At 36.3% G+C, this 18495-nt stretch overlaps 6 protein-coding genes across 12 annotated transcripts; 4 read left to right on the forward strand and 2 right to left on the reverse strand.

Moving 5' to 3' along the window:
• The first annotated feature begins 474 nt into the window (after positions 1-474).
• On the forward strand, positions 475-1988 carry LOC9305473 (aspartyl protease UND). The gene has a single exon (XM_002867327.2). The coding sequence runs from the start codon at positions 649-651 to the stop codon at positions 1951-1953; it is 1305 nt and encodes a 434-aa protein (XP_002867373.1). The 5' UTR covers positions 475-648; the 3' UTR covers positions 1954-1988.
• Positions 1989-2192: 204 nt separating this feature from the next.
• LOC9303446 (subtilisin-like protease SBT2.6) lies at positions 2193-7187 on the reverse strand. Of its 3 annotated transcripts, none has more exons than XM_021018365.1 (11): positions 6770-7187; positions 5903-6117; positions 5560-5704; positions 5077-5474; positions 4771-4866; positions 4614-4686; positions 4087-4372; positions 3634-3959; positions 3281-3548; positions 2912-3193; positions 2193-2813 (listed from the first exon to the last, which is right to left on the reverse strand). In XM_021018365.1, the coding sequence occupies exons 2-11, from the start codon at positions 6067-6069 to the stop codon at positions 2404-2406; spliced, it is 2451 nt and encodes an 816-aa protein (XP_020874024.1). In that variant the 5' UTR covers positions 6070-6117; positions 6770-7187; the 3' UTR covers positions 2193-2403. The 3 variants fall into 3 exon arrangements, with proteins under 3 accessions (XP_020874024.1, XP_020874025.1, XP_020874026.1); XM_021018366.1 differs by lacking the exon at positions 6770-7187 and adding an exon at positions 6462-6660; XM_021018367.1 differs by lacking the exons at positions 5903-6117; positions 6770-7187 and having other exon boundaries at positions 5077-5477; positions 5560-5652.
• A 4316-nt stretch (positions 7188-11503) lies between these two features.
• On the reverse strand, positions 11504-12780 carry LOC9305474. Its single transcript, XM_021018644.1, has 2 exons — positions 12359-12780; positions 11504-11717 (listed from the first exon to the last, which is right to left on the reverse strand). The coding sequence occupies exon 1, from the start codon at positions 12666-12668 to the stop codon at positions 12396-12398; it is 273 nt and encodes a 90-aa protein (XP_020874303.1). The 5' UTR covers positions 12669-12780; the 3' UTR covers positions 11504-11717; positions 12359-12395.
• A 43-nt stretch (positions 12781-12823) lies between these two features.
• LOC9305475 (folate synthesis bifunctional protein, mitochondrial) lies at positions 12824-16465 on the forward strand. Of its 5 annotated transcripts, none has more exons than XM_021018642.1 (5): positions 12824-13391; positions 13590-15028; positions 15105-15256; positions 15379-15515; positions 15958-16465. In XM_021018642.1, the coding sequence occupies exons 1-3, from the start codon at positions 13223-13225 to the stop codon at positions 15165-15167; spliced, it is 1671 nt and encodes a 556-aa protein (XP_020874301.1). In that variant the 5' UTR covers positions 12824-13222; the 3' UTR covers positions 15168-15256; positions 15379-15515; positions 15958-16465. The 5 variants fall into 5 exon arrangements, with proteins under 5 accessions (XP_020874301.1, XP_020874299.1, XP_020874298.1 ...); XM_021018640.1 differs by adding an exon at positions 15662-15858 and having other exon boundaries at positions 12827-13391; positions 13590-15256; positions 16065-16465; XM_021018639.1 differs by having other exon boundaries at positions 12827-13391; positions 13590-15256.
• A 136-nt stretch (positions 16466-16601) lies between these two features.
• LOC9303448 lies at positions 16602-17378 on the forward strand. The gene has a single exon (XM_002867330.2). The coding sequence runs from the start codon at positions 16639-16641 to the stop codon at positions 17149-17151; it is 513 nt and encodes a 170-aa protein (XP_002867376.1). The 5' UTR covers positions 16602-16638; the 3' UTR covers positions 17152-17378.
• Positions 17379-17588: 210 nt separating this feature from the next.
• On the forward strand, positions 17589-18416 carry LOC9303449 (putative F-box protein At4g29970). Its single transcript, XM_021018643.1, has one exon. It carries the CDS (start codon positions 17677-17679, stop codon positions 18235-18237), a length of 561 nt encoding a protein of 186 aa, XP_020874302.1. The 5' UTR covers positions 17589-17676; the 3' UTR covers positions 18238-18416.
• Positions 18417-18495: the final 79 nt, after the last annotated feature.

Here is an 18495-nt window from a genome sequence, read left to right on the forward strand (position 1 = left end):
AAATTGTGTTTGAAGATATAAATTTATCAGAATGAATTAGATTGGGTTTAAAGATATGTTGCTATCCGAGAGGAATGGGAAAGCTGTAAGTTTCAAAAAGCTTTTTTAGCCTTTCTAAATTCCTTGTGTGGCAATTTTGGTCAGGGCGTTTTTATCAGATCATAACCTTTTTTTTTTTCATACTTCGATTTGACTTGGTTTTCATGAGGGTTGCAGGGGATTTGATCAGCGGTGGGTGAACTTTGACGGTGCCGTCCAATTTCGATTTGACTTGTGGTTTATTTATATACTCAATAGTCACACTACTAACTCATAAAAGTTAGTATATAAAAAAAAATCTTAACCAAATAAGAAAACTAAATCATAAATATCAACAAAAAATAAAAATAAAAACTAAATTATAAAAAATAGTTAAAAAGTTATCCAAATATTTGATGTGATATCCATGACCGTGATACGTTGATTATTTTAGAAAACAAAAAAATGTTATACATGATTGTGGTACTCTTTTTGTTGAAAACATATTTGAATCTAAGACTAAACACGTGAGATACATGAACATAATCTTTTTGCCTAGAATATAATCAGGATTGTTCTTTCGACTCATATTATAAGGATTGGAAGAAAAATCACATTCTTGATTATCAAATGGCCATCTCTCTAACATTACATATTCGTCCCGCCCTTCTTATCATTCTATTCGCTCTCACGTGCCCAAAGCAATGCACCTCGTATCGATTTACGCTAAGGCTACACACAAAATCAATCAAAACCAAAGAATCACCAAAAATAAAACCTGGTTACTTGCATTCCAAGTCAACCCCCGCGCCTTCTCGCCTAGATAACTTGTGGACCACGGAAATAGCGGATATCGTCTCACATGTCACTCCTATTCCGAATCCAGCAGCATTCCTTGCAAATATTTCTATCGGCGATCCACCGGTCCCACAACTCTTACTCATAGACACAGGTAGTGACCTAACTTGGATCCAGTGTCTCCCCTGCAAATGTTACCCTCAAACAATCCCTTTTTTCCACCCTTCAAGATCTTCCACTTACCGTAACGCTTCCTGTGAATCCGCACCACATGCCATGCCCCAAATCTTTCGCGACGAAAAGACTGGAAACTGCCGATATCACCTACGCTACCGTGACTTTTCTAACACAAGAGGCATTTTAGCTAAAGAAAAACTCACATTTCAAACATCTGACGAGGGCTTAATCTCTAAACCAAACATTGTTTTCGGTTGCGGACAAGACAACTCCGGTTTCACTCAATACAGCGGCGTGCTCGGTTTAGGTCCTGGTACATTCTCCATAGTAACCCGCAATTTCGGCTCTAAATTCTCATACTGCTTCGGCAGCCTTATCGATCCGACTTACCCTCACAACTTCCTAATCCTCGGAAACGGCGCCAGAATCGAAGGCGATCCAACACCTTTACAAATATTCCAAGACCGTTACTACCTTGACCTGCAAGCAATCTCTTTAGGAGAGAAACTTCTTGATATCGAACCCGGAATCTTCCAGAGATATAGGTCCAAAGGAGGAACAGTCATCGACACGGGCTGTTCACCAACGATTCTAGCCAGAGAAGCTTATGAAACTCTCTCTGAAGAAATCGATTTTCTTCTTGGAGAAGTTCTCAGACGCGTTAAAGATTGGGAGCAATACACGAATCATTGCTACGAAGGGAATCTTAAACTTGATCTCTACGGCTTTCCCGTCGTCACGTTCCATTTCGCCGGCGGCGCTGAGCTGGCGTTAGACGTTGAGAGTTTGTTCGTTAGCAGTGAAAGTGGAGATAGCTTTTGCTTGGCTATGACTATGAACACGTTTGATGATATGAGCGTTATTGGTGCCATGGCTCAGCAGAATTATAATGTTGGTTATAATCTTCGAACAATGAAGGTTTATTTCCAGAGGACTGATTGTGAGATTCTTGATTCTTAACATTTCATTGTTTTAATAAGAACTTCGTTTTTCTTTTTGCGCAAAACTCATTATAATCTTTACATGTAACTAAGTTCAAGATTAGAATTGAGTTAGAATCATGCAAAGAACGTTTAAATCACATTTTTTCCAAAAAATATTACTTTAGGAAGAAACAAGAAAGATTGGTGGTTAGAGTAATAACAGAGCTAAAGCAGAGGATTTTTTTTGGAACATATGTTTTGTTATGAAATCAGTAATTAACAGAGCTAACGCATGTATATGTATATCATTTAATCATATTACTATAATCTCGAAAAATAGAGTTCTAAAAGAAAGAAACAAAAATAAACTAATTATACAAACTGTGTTATTCTTTTCAACTCAAGACACATAACTACCTTCTTATTATTACTGCATATTACAAAAATAGTAACAATAATAATGTTACAAAATCTCATATTTGTTTCTTCATCGCCTTTGTCCCATAGCAACCACAGGGAGAGTCACTTTATGCCCTCGGCTTCCTTTCAATGTAACCTCTCCGAAGCTATAAGCTCCGGTCACTGATCTTACGGTTAGAGTCACCGAGAAGGTTCTAGAGGCGCCCACTCTAACTGTCATTGCAGGAGGACTCACTTCGATGGCAATGGCTGGCTCCATCCTCGATGTAATTGTGTATGTTTCTTCCTCTTCTGCAACATTCGTTACTCTTCTGGTTACGGTTTGTGTTCTCACGAGATGAGAGATGGCTATGGATGGCGTGTTGAAGTTTGAAGGATGAACCATTTTGAAATTGCATGGAGTGTTTGTGAAGTTTGTTATCTCATGAGCATCAATACCCGGCGTGGTGCACAAGAACCCTATATAGTCCTCATAACCTTCAAGAAAATTCAATGAATCATATAAGCGGACCAGAGATCGACGAGGGAATAAGGAAAACCGAAATTTATGTCAATAAAGTAAGAAGAGCATTTACCTGCATCAAAGATGAGACCAGGGTCTAGAGCAGCGCTTGGATTGACATGACCACTTCCATAATCAAAAGGAGTTGCTTTAACAAGTGTTACTGTCTCTGTTTCAGAATATTGCTGTGCTTGGAGAGGCCTTCCTGCTCGATCTATGACTGTTGAAGTCGTCATCAAAGCTGATTTGATAGCAGCTGGACTCCATTGAGGATGCTTCTGTTTCACCAGAGCAGCTATACCCGCAATGTGTGGTGCAGCCATGCTTGTGCCAGAAATTAGTGCAAATCCTTCGCCTGCTCAATAGTTGAAAACTAAACATTTTAGGTTCTTGCTTTAGAGTACTTATGGATAATTCTGACAAGATTTGTGGAAATGCTTACCGACATAGTTAGCCTCGTCAGTTCCATTTTCAGACCAAGCAGACCATATCAGAGAGCCGGGAGCAAGAATATCTGGTTTGAGGAGATCAGCATCCTGAAAGCTGAAATCTTTAGTGTTGGGTCCTCGAGCTGAAAACAGAGCCACTTCAGGTGCGGATTTGTGAAGGATGGGTTCCAAACCATCTCCGATGCTTCCTTCAGCTTTAAAGTCCTTTACCCTTCCCATCCAATCTCTTGACGTCGTAACATTGTAGTAATCAATCAAATCCTAGAGAAGAAAAAATGGCATTCCTAGTTGAAGAAAAGATGAGGGAGGGAATAACTGTATAGTGAACGCAACAAAACTATATTACCATTGACTTAGAGACATCTGTAATCAGAATCCCAGGAATGCAAGAAGGAACAGGATCGAATTTTGTTCCTGGAGAAACATTTTCGACAACAAGAACGAAACCAGCGGCGCCTAGATGCTTGGCAGTTTCAGCAACTTTCTTGATGGAAGCTGAACCAGCAACAAAGTTGAAAGAATATCCACAAAGCAGAATGTTTCCTTCGACTAATCTTTTGTTCAAGACTTCTGGCTTCTGGCAATCCGACGGATTGTATTTCATACCAGAAGAACCCAGCAGAACATCATTTGCAGAGACCATCTTGTATGAACAATGAGGTCGAGTAGAAGCTGCACAAAAACATAATGATCCATCAAGAAAACAATAGAAAGACTCAGAATAAACTAACAGTCTCTTCCTAAACAAGATACTATTGTGTGGATCTACATATTTAGATCAGAGAAAGGAGAAACTTACGGGATAATCCTATTCCGGCAAGAATTTTACCATTTCCAAGTGTCAGATGATTTTTGTATCTGCGATCATCAATTGCAGCAGCCACAGTAGTTATCCAAGGGCTGTACGAAACCAGAGTTTTCGGAAAGGGACCTCCATTTCCAGCAGCTTGAGCAACAAAAACACCAGCTTTTACAGCCCCAAGAAGTGTAGCATCAAATGGATTTAAGAATGTTGTCTTTGTAGTAGCTGGAGGACTGTTTGGACCAACCGAGAGACTCAAAATATCTACTCCATCATGAACAGCCTGCTCAGAAAAGCATACATGTTTAGATGATAAAATAGTAAACATCTTGCCAGTGTCAAATATTAGATATTCATGGAAGTAATCAGTTTAAGAGATTATTTCACTTGTGAAGATTCTCAAAACAGAACAAAGAAGCAGAGCTATGAAGAAACTAGAACAAATTCAGCAGGAGAAATCATTGTTTCATATATTTGGTACAATTTTATGCATCCGATTAGTAGTGTGCTAAGTTCTTGCTTACCTGATCAATGGCAGCAACCACATCAGCAACAAAGCCTCCAAAAAGCCGGTAGAGAGCTTTGTAAACAGCAATCCTGAAACAAGATAGCATTTAATTAGAAGAAAGGAACAGAAATGTCTTTAAAGCCACCAAATTTCTGGATCAATTATCTATCTACCTTGCACGAGGAGCCATCCCGCTTGCTTTTCCAAACTCATAGCCATGCATCCTCACTGGAATACCATTATTCCCAGCTGCAATAGCTGCTGTATGACTGAAAGGCCAATTTTTTTTATTAGAACAAAAAGAAGTACACAAATCAAAATGTGCAGAGGAATAAGCAGTTCTGCGATATGTGAGTGAATTAATTAATAATGTAAGGCTTGTTCCTACCCTATCCTGAAACTAATTTCCTTTGGGAAAACTAAGAAGCTTTTCATAAATTCAATGTTGTATATTATTAAAAAGGATAAACTAGACAAACCTTCCATGTCCATCGCCATCCATTGGTGAAGCAAAGTCAATATCCGGATTAAATGCACCAGCTGCTTTAGCAGCTTCAGCAAAATGCTGCGCTCCTATGATCTTCCCGTTGCAGAAACTGAGCTTAGAATGAGAATCTTCTTCACATTTCCCTTTGTAACTAGGATGAGGGCCATAAGGTAATGCGGTGTGGTGAGAGGCAAAACTTGGGTGATATGGAAATATCCCTGAGTCAATAAAGCCAATAACAATATCTTCTCCTGCTCTATCATAACCACCACCAGTTGGCCAAACATCAGTTGGTAATCCCAAAAATTGTGGTGTATGTGTGGTGAGTTTCCTCACTTTCCAATCTCTACTCACAGATTTCACACCAGGCGCGCGACGAAGCATTTCCGCCTACTAATATAGTGGAATAGTGTAAGGGGCTACGGATTAAACACTGAAAGGAAATTTGTAGAGACTATCTCGAAGCGGATTTCACCTGATCAGGGGAAACATGAGCTGCAAAACCATTAATGAGGTGTTTATAGCTATAAAGCTTTTTGTAAGATCCTTCCTCAAAGAGCATTCCAAGAAGCATATCATGCTTCCTCTCAAGGTGACGGGCGTATGATGTCACCAGTTCACTGCCAAAATAAGGTAACATTTTGTTAGTCTAGATAGAAACACTAAGAAGATGCCGAAGATTTTGGCCACAACATTGTACTACACATCAATGATATAGGCCTAATCAAAGCTAAGGAAATTGAAGAATCATCTCTGCTATATGTCGTAAAGCCTTTGGTGAGTAAGATTGTAACTTGAAGAAGAGAAAACATAGGTACCTAGTCGTATCAATTTTCTCATCAGATTCCACAGCAGTTGCTTGAAATCCATTATCACCACCTTTGTAACTAATGATTGGTTCTCCTTCCATAGTCACAATGTAAATCTCTGCTGTCACAGAGAAGAAACATGTGAAAAAGACGACAACTTTACACCCGATATCCATCTTGCTTCTCACCAAAGAAGCACCAAGCTTAATTCGCTTTAGGATAATCTGCAGTATCAAAATTCAATGAAAAGCATTAGCATCCCTGAAAACAAGCAATGGCAACAATCAATTTACATAATTGGAATTGTGTTAAAAACTTAAAAACACCACCACATTCATATCCTAAGATAACTCTGATCAGTTAATCTAACACTCTTCTCAGACCTTATGATATAGTTCTGCTCTCCTTCACAGTGATAAAAGACTAAACTTTCTAAATCTGACAACTCAAAATCAAATCTTCTCTGTGGCGTTTTAAAGGCCACTTCCAACTAACTCCAAGATAAAAACTTGGGGATACTTCAATGAAACTGTAGATTGGTAAACTCAACTTCCCTAGACAAATATACCTAAACAAATTCAACTGTTTGAAGAGGATACAGTAACTACAGTAGCAACTGTGGCTGAGCAATCAGTGAGACAGAGAAAGACAAAAAAAATAACAAATCTTGAGGAAATTATAAACACAAATAAAAATATTAAAGATAAGAAGAATTAACCCACTTTCACAAATCATCCAAGCAAGGAATAAACAATATAACAAACCCAGAAACAAAATCCAAAAAAAATGCTTCTACATTCACAAAAGAGGATCCTTTTAACTTGAAACTTGAATGGAATAAAGCCAAAAAGCAAAAACAAAAAGAGTAAAACTTACTTGGATTCACGAAACGAATCAGCCAGATAAAGTAAAGCAAATTTGAGAACGAGACTGTGAGATTGGTCACTACATAAATCAAATGTGCAGATAGATAGAACAAATCCGAACGGAAATGATATAAGAGAAACTTTGCTTCTTCTTTTTTTTTTTTCCTTTTTTGGAAGAAAAATAGAGATCTTGCAAAAAAGATCAAAAGAAGGAAAAACAGAGATAAATGAAAGAAAGAAGAAATGTAAGTGACAAGTTTTTAGTTAGAGACGGAGAGAGAGAGAGTGTGTGTTTGTGTGTGTGTGGACTTTAGAGATTTATTAGGGTTTTTGTTCTTTTTCTTAATTCGTTAATTTTTTTTTTTTTTTCTAATTACCTTTTTTAAAAAATGCTAAGCAGACAATGAACCGTTGATAAAGGAAACTCTCACACATATGTAGCTTTTTTAAAGATTATGTTTAATTTTTTAATAATCTTAATATAAACATACATACATGTAGCATAGTAGTGGGAATTTACCACTATACGAGGTTTATGTAAAGTATAAAAATCTAACCATGTAGTATTATACTATTAAAGTGAATCTGTAGTTGAAATTGAATATTGACAAATAATGATGAACACAAAAAGGGAATATTTATTAGTGTTATAATTCTCTAATTTGTTTTTGTCACGTTAGTTTAGTAGTAGAAATGTAAAAAAATGCAATAGTATCCTAGGTAAATTAAACTTTTGGTTTTGGAGGAATTGGAAAATAATTTAATGAATGAGAGTTATACGAAACTTATACGTAAAAAGAGGTAGAGAAAATAAATACGTGAAAAGTCCAAGGAGGGAGAGAAAAGATAGTTGACTTAATTGATGAAAGGTAAAGAAAAGTATACAACTAAAAAGTTCATAATCTCTTATGGGACCTAAAGTATTATTATTAAGAGTAATGATGTTTGATTAGAATTCATGTTTCAATCATAAAACGCGGCTTCCCTCCAAAAGCATTATGAACACAGTTAACTACCACTTGATTGATTGTGTTTCTTTTTTGGATTACATATCTCATTTTTCTGGAGTAATTATGAAGATAAGAAAAAAAATTCCATACTAAAAGTTTTTTAAAACTTGAATTATTCAAAAATCCGTATTAAATATAGTGCCAGCGATTTGGTGGGCTCCAAGCTAAGAAAATTTGTTGCCCTTAGATTTATGAGGAGTATAAAATTTGTGTCCAACAAAAAATATTACTACTAGTAGTAACTCAAAGAAACCAAACTATTTACCAGGCTCCAATTCCAAAATTCTTCTGTATGAATTCAACACAGGTAGAGATCATATGTCGTTGGTCAAACTAAGAAATTAATGCTTTCACCAATATGTTCGACATTTTCACACAAACTAAAATTTTATAGAAACGGATAAACATAAATGTACATGCGAAGAAATGCTAGTCTTGATACTCCCTCCGTTTCACAAAGAGTGTCATTTTGACACTTTTTTCTTGTTACTAAAAAGTAGGCCTGGGCATTCGGTTAACCATTCGGTTTCGGTTCGGTTACGTTCGGTTTCGGTTAGTTTGGATATGGTAATATAATAACCATTCGGATATTTTAAGAATTTCGGTTCGGTTCGGTTCGGTTACTTTTTGGTTCGGTTCGGTTTGGATATTTAAATAGATAACCGTAACTAACCAAACTTTTATCACGTTCGGTTTGGTTCGGGTTTTTACCCAAATTAACCAAAATTTACTGAAACTAACCGAAATTTACCGAAAAAATAAAAAATGAAAATACGAAAAAAGAAAAATATTAGGAAAAAAAATTAAAATTTGATTCAATTTTGTAAAAGAGTATTTAACTTTGACAAATATAACAAACAATATTTGAATATTTTGATTATTTAAAGTATTTGATTGTTTTTATTCTAAATATAATTAATATTTTGAGTTTATAATTATAGTTTTGGATATTATTTTTGGGTATCTTATAGGTTTTTGGATATTTCGGTTAACCGTTTGGTTATCGGTTCGGTTCGGTTCGGTTTTGGTTAGTTTGGATAGGGGATTTTACAAACCATTCGGTTGTTTTAAAAACTTCGGTTCGGATATGGTTCGGTTTTTTTCGGTTCGGTTCGGTCGGTTATTTGGTTAGCGGTTTTTTTGCCCAGGCCTACTAAAAAGTGTCGTTTTTGGATTTTTAAGACAAGTTTTGTCAAATTTTAACCTCAAAACAAATTTATCACAATATTAAAAATTAGTTGTAATAAAATTCCAAAAGTCATTTTCTACACAATATTAATTGTTTCTCTTCGTAATCTTCATTACGTTGAACGTCATTGACATTCAATATTCTCTTATTTTATTTATAAATGGAACTAGATCTGTAAAAAGAATTCAAGAGTCACTTTTTAATTGTTATGGATACAAACATGACTATTCTTTTCAAAGTTTGCAGGTTTAAAAAAAAAAACAAATCGAAGCAAGGAAGACAGATGCATGATGTCGAAGCTAGAGTAGTCCATTCTTTTGATCTAAACAAATTTCCTGATGAAGAAGATGTCCAGTTGACCAAAAAAAAAGAAGAAGAAGATGTACATGCTAAAGTGGTGCATGATTTCGATCTAAACAAATCGTTTCATGAAGAAGAAGAAAAAAACAAAAAACGTCGATTATGGAAATGATTTAATCTTAGAAATGTCGATTATGGAAATGTTTTGATCTTAGAAATGCATTTAATTATCACAATGACTATTGACTAAATTAAGGAGAAGTCTAAGAGATACACGATTATAAAGCAACTCATTTATAATTACATCAAAATAAATAATTGTAATTATATAAATTATATAAGGATATAAAAGAGTTTTAACCTTCTTTCTTAATTTGTGTGAAAAGTGTCAAAGTGACACTCTTTGTGAAACAGAGGAAGTATAAAACAACATTTTTTCGTTAAAATGGAAGTAATAATATTTCGTAGTAAGACTTTTTAGTTAAAATTAAAAAATAAAAGCTATAGTAGAATACGGGGGATTTATATCACATTAGCAGTGAAGATTAATGGTGACAACTGAGAATACGAAGATATTTGTAATGTAGTTAATTATGCAATTGGAGGTATCTGGTCGTATAAAGTTAACATCGAAAGACACATGTGAAGGATTGTTCCCAGGTGATATGTCGTTTAGTCGAAACACATCATGTGTCATTTGACGTTTCTTCTTGTCCAAAACATTAATTCCTCTTACACCTACCAAAATTAAACTTCCCACTTATTTGATTTTATACATCCCTAATTCATCGCTCTAATTGTTTTTTTCCTTTTTTTGTATGTCAAGACTAGAGTTTATAATGCATATCTTCGTAACAGTTTAAGCTGAACTTAGCAAGTGAATCTCAGTGAATAATAGGCTATTACATTTTACAGACAAAAAGGTTTAAGAACTTTTTTCAAGAGGAAATAATCTTTGTTTTATTTGTGTTTGCCCACTGATTATGGAAAATCCTTGTTGCTGATGATTTTAAAAGTAACTTTAGAATGTGTCTTTCGGTCCAAAAGGGACAGGAGAATTCGTTATGTGCAAAATCGTGACAACTTACTTTTCGTGAGTCTATATATAACAATCATATATATATGGATATTCAAATTAGGTGTAACGACAAAAATGCGATTGAATTTAGTATTTATGTCATCCATAATATACACACCCTTCATTATTAAATGGCGCTTTTATTTATTCGTATAAAACTCGCAACCTAACTGAGTATGAAGTATCATTAATGATAGGTATATAGAACCACATTCACCTTGTGCCAAGTTCTATCTTTTTTGGGAGTCAATATGATTTCATTTTGATTAAGTTCATTAACGAACGATTTCCCTAAGAATAGAGTAACTCAAATTCGTTGAAATGAGATTATTTATAAACTTGATTGCAGTAAAATACGTGTTAAGTTCGAGTTATCTCTTAATATATCAAGACGAAAGTATTTTGTGATGCCATCTACTACTAATTAGCTCATGCATTGTTTCATCTACTATATATCATGATGAGAAAGGAAAAGACGCTTTGGCTTTCCCGTGAAGATATCACTATAATACTCCCAAAAGTGATTACGACTAAACTTGTTTGAGGATCAAACAACTTTACTAAAACTACTAAATCGATACGTTCAATGATTTATACAATTGGACATACATCATAATCAAGATTCTGCTTCACATGCATCTCGCTCCAAGTATTATTATTATTATTATATGTCTTCCTCATAATCAGTTTGTTTTCTAAGTTTAAATCCTTGGAGCGAGATGCATGTGAAGCAGAATCTTCTGTATAGATAAAATGTCGACCACGAATATCTGCATAAGGCCTAATATGGCTAAGTAAAAGCTGGCCCATCGGCCTTTCAGTTGGTTTTAGCTTTATACTAGAAATATTTCTTTTCGTTTTGATCTTTGGCCCAATAAATGACAAGTAAGAGAGTTTCGGTGTTTCACTTATTGTTCTTCTTATTTTGGGTTAACTACTGTTTTTACACTTTTACAGTTTTACTATTTGTCTTTTACAACCTTGCCAATTTGTTTTGAATTAGAAATCTATATAAAGGTCTTTGATTTGAAGGGAAATGATATGACAATCAAGATTTACATAGAAAATTATGTTCGAACGATTCTGTTTTTTAAGATAGTTATAATCAATTATGCATCATTTTCAGCTGGATCCAAGCATTGAATCGATCAAATATGATAAGACAAATGGTGAATTCACAACTTCATGGAACAAAAAAAAAACAGGTTTCATTATTCATGGATATTATCATGATGCTTCAATTATTGACTATCATGGAGTGCAATTCAAAAGAAAGGTTTTCCTTTAGGTCAACAATATCCAGGAAAATTCAAGAAAACAAAACAATAAGACACAATTCTTGATTCGTCACCATCAAGCAGAAAGATTTCACAGCAACCCCCTGCATTCATAAACACAAGCACCATCCATTAGAAATCGATACACTGCCACTTCTTGACATTCATATAGAAAAACTTCACATATAGAATCTAATCATCAAACACCAAAGAACAATGATAATCAATGTGATATGATACTCAAACTACCAAAGAACCTGAATTGTTGAAGCTAAACATAGTCAAAGTGTAGCCAAACTACACATCTCAACCATTTTGAAATCAGAGAGAATTTTAAGAAAGATTTTAACCCATTTACATATTAGAAAATACTGGAACTACCAAAGACCCTACATTGGTTAAGCTATAAACATGGTCAAGGTGTCGACAATTACACATTTCAACCATTTGGAATCAGAGAGAATTTTGGTAAAGATTTAACCCCAGTTACAGAGACTAGAGAAAGTCCAAGTTTTAGCTATTCATCAACACATATAAGAACAAAAGATGAATCCTTTACAATGGAAAACATCGAAATCGAAACAAGATAGCAAATTTGACTTTCATGGAACATACAGATACTAACTAAAATTCCCAAATCATATAAACAAATCTCAATTCACCAAATGATACACATTTACCAAAAAAATCCGAAATTTCGAAAAACCAAAGGCCACACAATCAAAAGGATCGAATTTCAGAGTACCTAAAATCATCTCGAGATCGAAACGATTCCGACGAGATCAATGACCACCGTGCTCCTTAGCATGCTGCTGATGCTCAAGATGACGACGCTCATTAGGGAGAGCGACAAGGTAAGAGAAAGCCATGCCGTAGAAGCAGATATGAAGGATAGGATCAACGGAGCTGGTCTGAATGTATTTTTCGTTGTAGTTATCGAGTCCTCTCTTCACAGAGGTCTTCACGGTCTCCATTGAAAACGTCGATTTCAAATAGCCTGGAAGCTCCGTCACCTTCTTCCCTTTGATTTCACTGTAAACTCTTCTCAACGCCATTTCGATCTCTTCTTCCTTCTTCGATCTGAGATTTGTTGTTTTTGGCGACGAGGATAAAAATGGTTCCTTTTAACCCTAATCCACGAATTGGGGATCGAGAAATGAGACTTTTCGAAGATAAAAACACAAAAGAGAAGGGCAAAAATGTCAATAACGATTTTTTTGGTTTGATTCCGGTTTATAGTTGTCTAATTCGGTTTTGTTTGATTTGAAATTGTGGTTAATGTTTGTAATGTTTTATGAAACCAATATTTTGGGTTGATTTTGATTTGGTTTCCATTTATAATTCGGTTTATTCAACGCTATTTATTGATTTATCTCCACTTTGATAGGCCTCGGTTTTAATTCGGCTCAGAACGATAAAACCGAATCAATAACCGCTAACTAAAATAATTCAGTTGGTTTCCTGGTTTCTTGTATTTGCATATACGGGTCGGGTCTAATTCGGATCCCAGTTGGTACCCGTTTTTTAGCTGCATCGTCTTCCTCAGTCATCAGCGCAAACTTTAGGTTGCATCTCTCTCTCTCTCTCCCTCTACTTTCTCTTTCCAAAGATGGCTCGTTTGCTGTCACAAACCTTAATCCACACCGGAAGATTCCTTCTCCGTCGCTTCTCAGAACCACCTCCGGCGGTAATCGCGATCCACCGATACTATTCGTCGAAGTCTCTTTCTCTGATGTCTCCACTTGGCTTGCACTGTTCCTCTTTATCCAGTCCTCCAGGTATCTGCAATTGACATATTCAGCTTCCTCTTCTCTTCATTGTACATGACTTGCTTTGGAAATAATAGTCTCAGCTAGTTCTTGAATGTGGAAGCTTGTGAACGATTCAATTTGCAAGTTGATTGATTCCACTGCTGATTTTATTTTGTCATTTAGAAAAGTTTCGAAAGCTGTGTGATTTGTGACTTGTTGCTGCAGCATTATGTAACTCAGCTTTCTCATCTTCGGCAACAAGTACAACTGTTGAAGTTCAATCTACGGAGCATGAAGTTGTGATTGCTTTAGGAAGTAACATTGGAAACCGGATGAATAATTTCAGAGAAGCTTTGCGATTGATGAAGCGTGGTGGCATTTGTGTAACCAGGCACAGTTGTTTGTACGAAACGGCTCCCGCTCATGTGACTGACCAACCCAGGTTTCTCAATGCTGCAGTGAGAGGTGTTACTAAGCTTGGACCTCATGAACTATTGAGTGTTCTCAAGACTATTGAGAAAGACATGGGACGTAAAGATGGTATACGGTATGGACCAAGACCGCTTGATTTGGACATATTGTTCTACGGGAAGATGAGAATAAGTTCTGATAAGCTGATCATACCACATGAGAGACTATGGGAAAGGTCATTTGTGTTAGCACCTTTGGTTGATTTGCTGGGATCAGCTGTTGATAATGATACAGTTGCTCATTGGCATTCGCTCGCGATACATCCTGGTGGAATTTTTCAAGCGTGGGAGAGACTGGGTGGCGAATCATTGATTGGACAAGATGGTATACAAAGGGTTTTACCAATAGGAGATAAGCTGTGGGATTTTTCTAACAAAACTCATGTAATGGGTATACTTAATCTTACTCCCGACAGCTTTAGTGATGGAGGGCAATTTCAATCAATAGACTCTGCAGTTTCTCGGGTTCGCTCAATGATCTCTGATGGTGCAGATATAATTGATATTGGAGCACAGTCCACACGCCCAATGGCCTCAAGAATTTCTAGTCAAGAAGAGTTGGATAGACTACTACCAGTTTTAGACGCTGTTCGAGGTATGCCAGAGATGGAGGAAAAGCTCATATCCGTGGACACTTTCAACTCTGAGGTTGCTTCAGAAGCAATAAGCAATGGAGCTGACATTCTAAATGATGTATCTGCGGGAACCTTAGACCCGAATATGCATGAGGTTGTTGCAGAATCTGGGGTTCCTTACATGGCCATGCACATGAGAGGAGATCCATGTACAATGCAGAACAAAGAGAATTTGCAGTACGATGATATCTGCAAGGATGTTGCTTCTGAACTCTACTTGAGAGTGAGAGATGCGGAACTCTCTGGGATTCCAGCTTGGAGGGTTATGATCGATCCAGGGATTGGGTTTTCCAAGAGTGTAGATCATAATCTAGATATTATTATGGATCTGCCAAAAATCCGAGAAGAGATGGCTAAGAGAAGTATAGCAGTATCTCATGCGCCTATACTCATAGGACCTTCAAGGAAGAGATTTCTGGGAGATATTTGTGGGCGTCCTGAGGCCACTGACAGAGATGCTGCAACTGTTGCTTCTGTTACTGCAGGCATTTTAGGAGGTGCCAATATCATTAGAGTTCATGATGTTAGACATAACGCAGACGCAGCAAAATTATGCGATGCAATGCTGAGAAGAAGAAGGTCAAAAGGATGATTGGCAGATATAATCATAAGCCTAAGTTAAGGATCTGTTCCAGATTGATACAGCAGTTTTGCTAGCTAAGAACAACATGCCGAGTGAGGCAATGTTTCTGCTTTGATCTTGTGTGGCTGGGGTAGAATAGAGCAAGATCTTGGGTGCAATGGGTGAAACAAGCTAGCAAAATCGTATACACACACGGCTTCCAATGTATCATCTCTTTTCAAAACATTAACAAACATTTTCTGTTTTCGTTCTTTCTCTTCTATAAATTTTGTAAACAAAAGTTTGTCTTTGGTGATACATTTTTGTCATTTTTTTCTTAATGATAGATGATTCCACATCTACAAAAGAGTTAGAAGTTAACATGGAGTATGGCATCATGCGGTACGGAACATGGCACTGGAAGTCAACCTAAATCCCCTTAAACTTGTGGTGGCAAAGAAAATTTATTTTAGTATTCGGACAGGTAAAAACTCTGTTCTATCAGAAGGAAATCACATTTTCTGATATTATCCATGTCTATACATTTACAAGATTAGGGTTCATCCTATAGATTGACGTATAATCTGTGCTGATGAATGTTTCATGGTACACTCATTGTGAAACCTGCAGGCGATCTGAATGATTATTTCATTTTTGGATGAGCTTAGTTTTTGAGATAGAAGACCAATACAATCCTGATTATGGCAACTTCTTTAAGAAACTATTTTATATTCGTCACTTGCAACTATTATGGGTTCTTTTTCTTTAGTCCACGAAGATTATCTTTCTTTAGTCCACCATTGTCGCCGGGACCACTTAGACCCCGAGTAATGAAAATTGTACTCTTTTAGAATCTAAATTCCTGATTGCGGTTAGACGTATAATTAACTAGTTGTGTTGCAAATCCTTTTATTTTTTATATTCAGGTATTACATGACGCGGCAAATGAATGAGAAGAGTGATGTTTACAGCTTCGGGGTGGTTCTTCTTGAAGTCATAACAGGAAAACCGGCGATTTCGCGTTCAAGAACAGAGAGTGTGCATCTATGTGATCAGGTTGGTTCAATGTTGGCGAATGGAGACATAAAATGCATTGTGAATCAACGTCTAGGAGATAGATTTGAGGTTGGCTCGGCTTGGAAGATCACTGAAATAGCATTGGCTTCTGCGTCTGAGAGTTCAGAGCAAAGACCGACGATGAGCCAAGTCGTTATGGAGCTGAAACAGAGTGTCTTTGGGCGAATGACAGATCGACCATAAGGATCCTGTGAGAAGGAGAAGGGTGACGATGAATCTCGATACTGAAATGGTTCCTGGAGCGAGGTAAAGATGGATATATGTATCTTCATAAATCTATCATTGTATTATTACCATCATCATCCCATCATTACCATTAATTCTTATATTCTGTAAAAGTCTCAAAATTAACCATCATGACTCATGTTAAATGCACTTGAAAATACTTCTGGCTTTTTGCATTCTCCAACTACAACCAAATACAAAACTAATTTACATGATTCACCTAACAGATTATTCTTTTATATAAACAAAAAAAAACCTCGTATTTTCTTGACTTGATAAATTTAGGGCTTTCCTAATATTCTTCCATGGCAACCACCAAACACCTCCTCCTCCTCTTCCTCCTCATCCTCACTATGATCACCATTACATCCTCCACTTCGCTTCCATTTCTCACGACGGAGCAAAACCAAATCGCAACCAAAATCATAGACGCAATGATCTCAAGCGGCTCTTTCGAAGATTGGAGCGGAGCGTTCCTCAACAACAACGACGAATTAAACGGTCCAGTCCTCACTTCAACTCTCTTCCTCCCCAAAACATCCGTAGAAGGAATCAACGCCACGTCACCACTCGTTGCTTCTTACCACATTGTTCCACAATGGCTTGACTTCTCCGTCATAAGTCTCATGATGCCTTTCTCTCGCATTCCTACACTTCTCTCTGGACACTCTATAGTCGTTACCAATAATTCAGCTTCTGGTTTTACTCTTGATGGCGTTCTCATCTCTGAGCCAGATTTATTCGTCTCTCCTTCCATAGTTATCCATCGAATGGCTTTTCCATTTAACTTCTCTCGTTACGGTGGTGGCCATATATAGTTAGTTATTTCACTTTTAATTGGCTTCTCCACTTTTTTTCTTTCTAGTTTTACTCATACTTTAAAATAATTAACGATGAACTTGACACCGAAACTAGGGTTTCCAAATTCCAATATCAATGTTACGTACGTAAAATAAAAGAATGGACTATAAATTAGATTTTAGTATGTGTAAAATATACATTTTTAAAAAAATTTAGGATCCCTGGAGGATCCATCTTTTGATCATCACAGGTTACCTAGTACTTCTGATTCATGGCGGTTTTCTCCACCCGTCCGCGTCTTGATCTGCTGTCTAAATCGTACTAAAATGTTGATTGGAAATCCTACTACTGGTCAATTCATAACTTTGCCTAATGTCAAAACGAAGTTAAGTTACATAGTATCATTTTTTGGATATGATCCGGTAAACGATCTATACAAAGTGTTGTGCATGACGGAAATATATGTTCCATAAGATAAAAAAAAAGTTATTGGGACGGAGGAGCATCAAGTTTTCAGTCTAGAAGCTAAACAAGGATGGAGAATGATTGAATGTAAGAATCGCCATCTTCTAGCTGATCCTGAAAAGAAAGGAATATGTATGAATGGGGTTATGTATTATATAGCTAAGATCAGTGATGAACTATCTAAATCTCTAATAAGCTTCAATCTGAGATCTGAAGACTTCAATGTTATTAAGTTCCCTAAGGATGTCAAATATCTATGGTCTTGTTATCTGGTGAACTACAATGGAAAGATAGCTTTAACGAATGACTCTTGTAACGACGGTACACTTGACTTGTGGGTTATGAAGGATGCCAGTAAACAAGAATGGTCAAAAGCATCTCTGTTGGTTCCTTGTTGGACAAATTTAGTTGGGGATCAAAGATTCAGGTTCAAGGGTACATTTAGTACCGGGGAGCTTATATTTGCACCGTGCACTTTCCCTAACCCGTACTTTGAATATTACGATCTCAAGGGAAAAAATGCCAGAAAACTTGTGATTGAAGGAATTGGAGATGACTTGGTTAGTTTCAAAGTCTTTATGGATCATGTAGAGAGTCCTATGTTTCTACCAAAGGTGTGTTTATCGGATAATGATTAGTTTTTTTTTTTCAAGACTCATGTAAGATCTTGGATAGTAGTTGTCTAAGATTATTCCTTATTTTGTTTAATGGCATTTTATGCTCATTACTTGATTTAAAGTAAGTTCCTTGGCTGATGTTTTGTGTGTAGCTTCAGTTTTCTTATTTGATTTATATTTTGGAAAGAACATAAAAACTGAACAAAACTGAATTTCAATTTCGATTTGATACTTTGGTAAATTGGTTATATACTTCTGTTTACTTTTAAGTTCTTACAA

Source organism: Arabidopsis lyrata (genome assembly GCF_000004255.2).
Source record: "Arabidopsis lyrata subsp. lyrata unplaced genomic scaffold ARALYscaffold_7, whole genome shotgun sequence".
Classification (NCBI taxonomy): Eukaryota; Viridiplantae; Streptophyta; class Magnoliopsida; order Brassicales; family Brassicaceae; genus Arabidopsis; species Arabidopsis lyrata.